This window comes from Siphateles boraxobius, unplaced genomic scaffold (assembly GCF_051911475.1).
Source record: "Siphateles boraxobius isolate OS27281-9 unplaced genomic scaffold, OSU_SipBor_1 65, whole genome shotgun sequence".
NCBI classification, from domain to species: domain Eukaryota; kingdom Metazoa; phylum Chordata; class Actinopteri; order Cypriniformes; family Leuciscidae; genus Siphateles; species Siphateles boraxobius.
The window spans coordinates 2,852,962-2,863,165 of NW_027509192.1; the positions used below are offsets into that span (position 1 = coordinate 2,852,962).

The 10,204-nt window shown below is 40.1% G+C and overlaps 1 protein-coding gene across 8 annotated transcripts in view; it reads left to right on the forward strand.

The window, feature by feature from the left end:
- The window catches only part of lingo1a (leucine rich repeat and Ig domain containing 1a), a 107,265-nt gene extending 102,658 nt beyond the window's left edge, over positions 1–4,607 (forward strand). For all 8 annotated transcript variants that reach the window (XM_077210252.1, XM_077210257.1, XM_077210253.1 and 5 more), the window contains one exon: positions 889–4,607. In XM_077210252.1, the coding sequence (XP_077066367.1) occupies positions 901–2,751 (1,851 nt within the window). In that variant the 5' untranslated portion in view covers positions 889–900 and the 3' untranslated portion in view covers positions 2,752–4,607. The remainder of the gene's footprint in view (positions 1–888) is intronic.
- Positions 4,608–10,204: the final 5,597 nt, after the last annotated feature.

Below are 10,204 nucleotides of genomic sequence, written 5' to 3' on the forward strand. Positions count from 1 at the left end.
GTGCATGAACAGTGTTTATTGCTGCTTCAGAAAGCATTAGAATCTCTGTACAGATTGAAATGGTCGCCATGTCTTTAAGGTATCAGAGAGTGTTTCAGATCGGCCTTAATCCAACATTTCGTTTTTTAGTCTGTCTCGCAGATGGCATATGCTAGCGATTTTATGGCTACCAAGTTTCTGTAAAGTGGATTTCTACTTGAAAATTGTGGATAAATTCACACATATGCCTCTGTGCCATCATTTCAATTGGATCCCATACATGGAAGTGTGAACGCTCACAGGATTTGAGAGTGAAAAAGCTGGTTGGGACAACAGCCTTCTAACTCACTTCTCAGCTGTGTTAGGTGCACCAGAGGTTTAGAGGACTCATAAATATCTTATGATGGTGATGTAACCCTTGCAATGGATTCCAAGTCAAGTCCCTGAGCTCAGTTAGCGTGAGTGCTACTGTGTGTTAAAAGCCTTTGAAGTTGAACTAGCTGGGGTCAAGACAAAGAATTGAATCCAAAAGTGCCAATTCGCGCAGTTATGCAAGTACACGCCATTGGCTCTTCCTTTTCCCAGTTCTGAATAATCCAGCAGTCGTTTTATGAGCCTATAATGTAATAAAACACGTAGTTGACACTTTGGAAATGGAAAATGATTTCTGCTATATTAGTAAAACTGTTAGTAAAACACACTTTTACCCTCTCCATTCTTTCAATGAACAGTGTTCAATAAATACACAATTCACTCATGTTTTAGAGCCATATGTTGCTCGCCAAAGAAAATAGCACAGTAGACGGTTTAGTCAATATACTGTGCAGTATAATTGTTTATTGATTTGGATGCCTTGAATTTCATATTTTATAACTCGGTGCACTTTTTCTCTTTTCTCCGTCTGTGCAGGTAACCGGTAGGATGGTAGCAGGGGAAGTGAGTGGGCACAGCTTCCTGGTGGCATGCTGGCAGCCCATTCTAATCTTGATGCTGGGCACAGTGCTGTCTGGCTCTGCCACGGGCTGCCCATCACGCTGCGAGTGCAATGCTCAGGAACGCTCTGTCTTATGCCACCGCAAGAAACTGATGTCCGTTCCAGAGGGGATCCCGTCGGAAACACGACTCCTGGACCTCAGCAAGAATCGAATCAAAACCATCAACCCAGATGAATTCTCTGCCTTTCCGCACTTGGAAGAGCTGGAACTCAATGAAAACACCATCTCGGCCATTGAGCCCGGCGCCTTTAACAACCTGTACGGCCTGCAGAGTCTGGGACTTCGCAGCAACAAGCTGAAGCTCATCCAGTTGGGAGTGTTCACAGGCCTCAGTAACCTAACAAAGCTGGACATCAGTGAAAATAAGATCGTAATTCTGCTGGACTACATGTTCCAAGACCTCTACAACCTGCGCTCTCTGGAGGTTGGGGATAATGACCTTGTCTTCATATCCCACCGGGCGTTTCATGGTCTCAGCAGCTTGGAGCAGCTTACGCTAGAAAAGTGCAACCTGACCTCTGTCCCGACAGAGGCCTTCACGCATCTGCACAGCTTGGTTACGCTGCGCTTGCGAAACCTCAACATCAACAGCATCAGAGATTACAGCTTCAAGCGGCTCTACCGTCTCAAAGTCCTGGAAATTGCCAACTGGCCCTACCTGGATACCATGACCACCAACTGCTTGTACGGTTTGAATCTTACCTCCTTAACGATCACTAATGCAAACTTGACGTTGATTCCATATTTGGCTTTGCGACACCTGGTTTATCTTCGATTCCTCAACATGTCATACAATCCTATCCAGATGATCGAGGGCAACCGGCTCCATGACCTGCTCAGGCTGCAGGAGTTCCACCTGGTGGGCGGTCGACTGACAATGATCGAGCCCTACTCCTTCAGAGGACTTAACTACCTGAAAATCCTCAATGTCTCCAGCAATGCCCTTACCACCCTGGAGGAGGCTGTGTTCCATTCAGTGGGGAACCTAGAGACCCTGGCATTGTATGACAACCCGCTGGCTTGTGACTGCCGTTTGCTTTGGGTTTTCCGACGCCGCTGGAGGCTCAACTTCAACCGCCAGCAACCGACTTGCTCCTCACCTGAGTTCGTTCAAGGAAAAGAGTTCAAGGACTTTCCTGACGTGCTTCAGCCCAATTACTTCACGTGTCGCAAGTCAAGGATCCGAGACCGGAAGCCACAGCAAAAGTTTGTTGATGAAGGCACCACCATCCACTTTGTGTGTCAAGCAGACGGAGACCCAACGCCCGTCATCATGTGGCTTTCCCCACAAAAACAGTTCATCACCATGAAAACGATAGGACGGCTCACTGTTTTCCCAGATGGCACCCTGGAGGTGCGCTACGCTCAGATTCAGGACAATGGGACGTATGTGTGCATTGCTAGCAACGCCGGTGGAAACGACACCGCTTTGGCCCACCTGCACGTCCACAGTTACTCGCCAGACTGGCCCAACCAACCCAACAAAACCTTGGCGTTTATCTCAAACCAACCCAACGACAACGGAGCCAATGGAACAAGAGCAACTGTCCCGTTCCCGTTTGATATAAAGACGCTAATCATCGCCACCACTATGGGCTTCATCTCCTTCTTGGGTGTGGTTCTGTTCTGCCTGGTTCTGCTCTTTCTTTGGAGCAGAGGCAAAGGAAACAGCAAACACAACATTGAGATAGAGTACGTCCCGCGCAAATCGGACGCTGGGATGAGCAGCAGCGGCAACGCCGATGCCCCTCGAAAATTTAACATGAAAATGATATAATCCAATCAGGGAGCTCAAGAGACCCTTTCAAAAACTCATAAAGACAAAAACAAGAGATTCCCTGCCTGAATAACCTCTGGCTCTGACGAGCTCCCCATAGAGGAGGGGTGTTTTTCCCCCTTTCTAAAGATGGATGTGCGTCACAGGGGTTGGTGCTTTTGTTCAATATTGAACATGAGAGGGGGAAAATGTCCTCATGCGCAGTCCTCTGTGATGCCGCCTAAACTCAGCCTACGGGGACCAATTTCTTTGAGAGAGGATTTTGTTTTAAAACACTTAGGTTCCTGTGGATTTTTATGGGCAAAAAAAAGAGAAAAACCCCAACCTCCAAAATGTTTTGTGTCGACCTCCAGAATGCAAAGGCAGAGCATTCTTCTCCCTTCTGTCCTGCTGCCTGCATCCTCTTGTTTAACCCATTAATTTCTTGTTTTCTTCTAAAATGAATAGTTTTATGAAAGAATAACAGTAGATAAATCAGGGGTGAGAAGCACATTTAACAAACCTAACAGCTGAATTTGCCCAAATTCGCCCAAAATGTCTTCTACATTGTGTCTAACAACAGAATGTAGAGTATAATAGATTCCATTTCATTCCTCCTATAGAGAAATGTGTGTACAGTGCAACTTTCACCACACACTCCTTTCTTTGTATCTGCACTCTACTGTCTAGTTCTCATTTTGCTTTCGGATCTGTATTTTAAATGCATATGTTAGATAAGCCGAGGGAGTTTTATGACTCAAGCATCTGGATAAACAAGTACAGGTTGTTTATTGTTGGATTAATGGCTAGGCAAGTGAAATCAGCAGTAATTATGTAACTTTTGTTGTGTGTTTTGCTTTAATTTTATATAGAGATGATCATTGTAGCCTGCAGTGAGCATTTCTGTTGTGCCTGGTCAGGTTTAAACCCATTTAATGGCACTGCAGCATCACATTTTATATAACAAACTCATTCAAAGTTTTATTCGCCTGAGAAGCTAAACCGAGACTGGACAGCTCCATCTCAGAGTGTGCACTGTATGTGCGAGAGCAAGCGACTTCATAACAGAATTAATAATTTCATCACAAGGTGAGAGTGTTAATATGCTCGACAGCACTCAATCACCTTTACCTGCTGCCGAGTCTCACACCTGTCTCTTGCTCTCAGATCTGTCTCTTGGGTCTTACACCTGTCTTTTGGTCTCACACCTGTCTAATGGTCTTAGACTTAGACCTGTCTTACTGGCTGCAGATTTATTTTTCTTTACATTATATGAAGCTTTGGTGCCCAAAGAAAACGTTTCGAAGTTATCCAGCAAGTCAAAGGACTCAGATGTTGTTGGTTTGTTACATGACAAGTGATTTCCCTGGAAGGACACTGAGCTGTGTTTATGCACTGGATTTTGCTCCGGTGTAGATGGGTTTCGCCTCGCTAAGTGGTTTGTACTGCTGACTGAGGCTGCAGATGGAGAAGCAGCACAGATGGTTTAACCCTTACTGATCCACTTTAGAGTTAATCTGACACTTGCACACACACACGCACACCTGAATCTTTCTCTGATCCTCTGCCTCTTTGGTCTGCCTACTGTTTTCATCCTATTACGTCGAATAAATCTTTATATGACCTCTGCCCTCTCCAACATTCAGCCCAGAATGATAATGTGCATTAATGTGGTCCATAATATTCTTTTATACTAAAGAAAAAAGACCTAAAAAGGTGAAAAAATCTACTATGAAAAATGTTTAAATTGTTCTGTGCAATAAAAGTAATATGCATTTTGTTTTCTTTTTTTTAATTAACACAATTTTATTGATGTTGAATTGTTGAAAATATGGTATGTTGTATTAAACAATCTATGGAGATTTTTATACCAAAAATGTGCCTTGTTTATTTTGTTCTGCAGAAGAATCTTCAGTGTATGCTCAACGTTATATTTTGGATCTGAACAAGAAAATGTATAAGAACGAATTAGAACATCTTATTTTCTCTGCATAAAACTATGTTTGCACATACAGTGATTTGCTCCAACAAAAAGACTAGAAGTCATTGGGTGCTTCTTATCAAAATAGAACCAAATCTTAGTTTTTATAGCAAATGCATCTCATTAGTAATCAGATTTTCATAATGACCTGTTGTGAAGCTCCCATTATCGCTCATCCAGTGCCTATTAGTGTCCAACAGTATAGCAACCTCATGACCTTCTCCGATAAAATCACTGTATGTGTGAACAGGGCTTAAGAAAATCACTAAAGATGAGGAAACTGTTGTGTTACTGAACAACATAATGTTATTAGAAGCTTAATGGTGAAAAGAATCTAACAGTTTTACTGGTTTTAACCATGGTCATTATCTGGTCTTAACTGGTTTAGGTTGATCAGCTGGAGTCCTGCCGGGTTGGACTACCAAGGTCAACCTGGTTAAAGCTGGTAGATGACCAGATTCCTGAAGGATTATATCAGGGAACGCAAAGAAAACTGTGGTACTCGGCCCAAGTGTCGCTGAAAATATATTATGCATTCTGTAGAGGTTTTCTGGAGGACTTTACAGAGATTTGAGAGTATGAAAAATAAATGGACCTCCTCGTAGTACTGGAAAAAATGCTGTAATCACTTGTCGAAAGAGACAGACAGCGAAAATTATGGTTTTCTTTTGAGATGCGGAATCCGGAAAACTCCCAGAATGAGGCACTCCGACTAATTTATCTAATGAATAGAAAATAACTGTTTTGGGGGTTTTGGATGCTGACTAACGCATACAAACTGAGACATCTTACATTCCCTCTCTCAATGTTTTCATTTCTGATTTCCTCTCACGGGCGCGTTTCACGATTTCACTATGGAACTAAAGATTAAGGTGTAATTATCCATTTGAAGGGTGCTCATTTCTCTCAAAGCCACTGAAATAGAGCACTCCAAAATCTGAAAAGCTTTTATTTTATCGTCATTTCAAAAGGATTGAAAGATGGCCCCTTGACAGGGACGATATTTCCTGTATGTTTGGTTTGTTATAAAAGTCTCAGCTGAATTAGAAACGCATGCAGTTCCTTCTGTCAGTAACATGTTATCTCCTGCTTTTTCTCACTGATTTTTAAATGCATCACAGACATTAACAGCATGAATTTAACACCTACCTCCTGTCAATACAGAAAACTCAGAATCAAAGCCTCACCTAAATAGATATTTTTAGAAACGTATCACTGCAGATCACAGCAAATGGCACATAAAAACACAACCATCCAATTTACATTCTTTGTTGCTGTATTTGTGTGTAAATAAGAGAAGGTACCGCCATCTTGCTCCGACAAAAGTGACTTGAATGCACCATACTGCAGAGATAGTACAAGTAGCATGCTATTGCTAACATTAGCCAGCATGCTATCCTTTGTCCTTATAAATGCATTTAAAGGGGCGTCCTTTTTCAAACCACAATGAATTTTATCTTTTAATTCTCTTTTGTGATCATTTGGGTGTAGTGGAGAGTATGCGGGTGCAATTTTAATATATTAATTATCTCCAAAGTTCTTGTACCTGAGGCTAGCGTGCAGCATAATTACTGACCGTGTGTCGCGCTACCTGCGCTGTAAGCTACACGCTCAGCACTTTAAAATGTCAAACATGCTGGAGGAGATGTGTGAACAATGTTTAACAGCCCTCTGGTCAGTGACACACGCATGTTAATTATGTTAATATTATGTTAATTTGTGACTAGAAGATGAATGAACGGGTGTAAAGAGGCCAGATCTAATGGAGGAGAGAGGGAGAGGTAAAATTAGTGCCGTGTGTGTATTAAACCAGGGTTGGTGTTTAGAATTACACGTCTATCAACTTTAAAGCCAACTATACACTTCAGGTCCAACGACAACCATCCTGGCAGCAATTTGAGAAACTTTGACATTCTAGACATGTTTGTGAGTATTAGCACAAGCTAATTCATTACCTTTTACTTTTGAGATGTTTTAAAGAGTAAAGCTCCATTGAACTTTAGGTACATCTCTCTTAATAAGGAGATTTCTATTCTCATTCAACTAAAAGTCTTCAGAGTTTGCCGCGATTCTGATGTCTGTCCGATCACTATTATTCTACCGTTATTCTTCCATTGAGCTCTAAAGAGGATTCATGTTCATGATTCATGTTTCTTTGGTCCGACCTGCTCTCTTTGTATGACATAATCAGAGATTAACATGCAGGAAGAGAAAGAAACCCTCCTGAGAACAGAAAAGCAAACAGCACAGCAGCCATTTTAAAGGTTGTATTAAAGGAGACAATTTTACTTAACAATAGAAGAGGGTCCTTTTAACATATTGAATTAATTTTTTTATATTTACATGATCTATTTAAATCTCTATTAAAATGTATTTTTGTGTAATACATAGCCTATATATAAAATAGAATTTAAAATTGTATTTACATACATTTTTGATTTAGTTACTTATATGTTTTAATGTAAATATATTTCTTTATATATAGGCTACATATTTATTTATATTTTATAAATATAAATATATTTACATTGGAAAAAACACACAAAAAATATATAGGACATGTATGTAGCCTATATATAAATATATTTATATTTTAGAAAATCTCTATTTAAAAATTGCATTGTACATTTACACAAAATTAATCTTAAAGCCATGCTGATTACATATATTTAGCATAATATTATCATATTTTTTATATATTAGGGCCAAAATAAAACCTTACTAAATTAAATTTATATTATTTATTCACATATGACAAGCATGTTTGTTATTTTCTATCATTCATTGGTCTTTGAAAAAGTTGTTAGCTTAGCTTATTTTTATATTTAATTGCCCAAAAAAAAAAAATTCGGAGGTTGTGTGAGAAAAACGCAGACATGGCAGATTCAGACAGGATTTAGGCTATGTTTACACGGAAACGATATGAAGAGAAAACGCAAAAGTGGCGTTGCGTTATCACTTTTTATTATGCGTTTAGACGAGCGTTATCGGGGGGAAATCCGCGTGCATATGGTGACGCAAAAGTGTGTGAAATTCGATGTAGTATGCACTCCAGGCGGCTAGGTGGCAATGTGAAGCACTGCGACACAACAACACCAATATCTGAGAATATTTTGTACAACTGCTGAAAAGACTCTTGTACGTTTATCAGAGCTGCTATGGCAATTTGAAGGTCTGACGTATGGAAATAGTCCGACATATTGGGGTTATTTTCCTGTAATGGCGCATGCCTGTGACGTAAACACGTACGCGACGAGAGCCACAGTGAGCAGATTTGCGTTTTTACTGTTTAGATGGGAACGCGACGGTGGATCGTTTTTAAGATTTCCACTCTGGAGGGTGGTTTCACTTTTTTGCGTTTTTAAGCCTCCAAAACGCCGTCGCCATGTAAACGAAAGGCACATCCGATCAAATATTTTTACGTTTTCACCCAGAATCATTCTCGTGTAAACAGGGCCTAAAACACAAACATGAAAACAAATTTATGAAAACCGTTTTAAAAGTTCAAGTTTGAGTACGATACCGTCGTTTCAGTGTAAACTATAAAAACGTGAATTTGTGAAATCAAAGACGTGAATTACATGTTCAGACTATAGCCTGTTGTTTTTTTAACAAAGTGACATCGCCAACTATTTGCCTGGCAGGAATAATACAGTGTTTTAAGTCATTTTCGCGAATCTGTGTGAACGGGGATCATTTTGACAACATCGTCATCTATACGCGAAAAACGCAAAAGAAAAGCTTTTCAGTTTTTAGTACATCGATGTCGTGTTAACGTACTCTTTACTGAAAGACAAATTAAAGTGTTAATATTTGACAAAACATCCGCGTTTCCATTACCCTTCAGATTGCACAAATTGGGAATTGAAAATACGCCCAATGGAAACACGTCAATTTCAGAAAAACTCCCATATATCACTCGTTTTACGCTCGTTTTTCTGGCAATTCGAAAATGGAATCGCAAAACTTATTATTAAATGCAAATATTTTGCAATTAGAGGTCACCTGGCGGCTGGCGTATGTAAAAGTCGATTTATTTTTTTTAAAGATGACAAAGTATGTTTGGACAGAAGACGAGACAGAGTATTTTATTAAAATCATAATAAACAAAAGTATTACGGGGATAAGCCTACTGGATTCTGAAGCCTACTGGATTCGTTTTAGTCACATAACATCGGTTACTAATGGAAACGCCGTCATTTCACAATAGTTTTTATTGAAATTTCGAAAATATCGCAAAACTTTTGCCCAAATCTGTAATGGAAACGTGGCTACTGATTGCATTGTTCACAAACAACATCTGAAGCAAAATCAGCTGTGCTCCAGATGTCAGTCTTTAATGCTGTCAGACACAGAGGCAAACACCTGTGCAGATGATGAACACCTGCCATGCTCACACGCTTCATGTGCTTTGAGTAACCCAGCAGAGAGGTAAGAGGCTTCACCTGCTTCCTTTTTGTTGGCCTTTTCCTGCTGGTCAAAGTCTTTGTTTAAAATGGCAGTGAATTCTCGGTCACAGTAATGTGTCTGAATCACATTCAGAGCGGACACCTGTTCTCTGAGGAATCCTGCTCACCTGGACTGTGACACATTAAAAAGCATACTTCGTCCAAAAAAAAAAAAAAAGGCTGATGTTTAATTTTTTGGCTGAACTTTTCTTTAAATGATGCTTTTGGTTCGTTTTACATGCAGTCTGTTTACGATTATCGATTACTGCAGGTCATTTTATGATAAAACCTCATACACTTGTTATCTGCTGTCATAGTGCAAAAATGCCTCATGGATTGCCTTTCAAAAACAGGATCCAGATTATGATTATCCTCATAAAGTGCTCTATCAATACTGTCAAATTGTCTTTGTGCCGTGACAACAAGCATTTTCACGGATCAGTTCAGCTGTAAGGGACAAACGTGGCATTTGAAATCACATTAGTTTCGTGCTGTTTATTGTTTGGCAATATTTGCTGGCTGTGGGCTTCAGGCCAGAGGCTGACGGTCAGACCCATGGAGTTTACACTGGCTTTTTAAACAGCATTTCACAACAGATGCGTGGCTGATGCTCTGAGCACTACAGGAAATTCATCTCTTATCCCATAATGTTGTTTAAAAATAATCAACATTCATTAGCCTCTGTTCCAGTCATATAAAAAGACATGACTGTTTTGGACAATGTTCACCTTAGAAAGATGCCTGGAGCGCTGCAAAATTTTATAGTTTCATTAAAACTATTAAAATAAATGGCTGTTTTTAAAACCTAGTGAGCTGCCGACATAGTCAGGTGTGTGTGTGTGTGTGTGTGTGTGTGTGTGTGTGTGTGTGTGTGTGTGTGTGTGTGTGTGTGTGTGTGTGTGTGTGTGTGTGTGTGTGTGTGTGTGTGTGTGTGTGTGTGTGTGTGTGTGTGTGTGTGTGTTCGTTCATTCAAGGGTCAAGAAAATTATTTACAATCTTAATGTATTTTGGACAATATAAAATTATTTACATTTAGTGTTAAGTA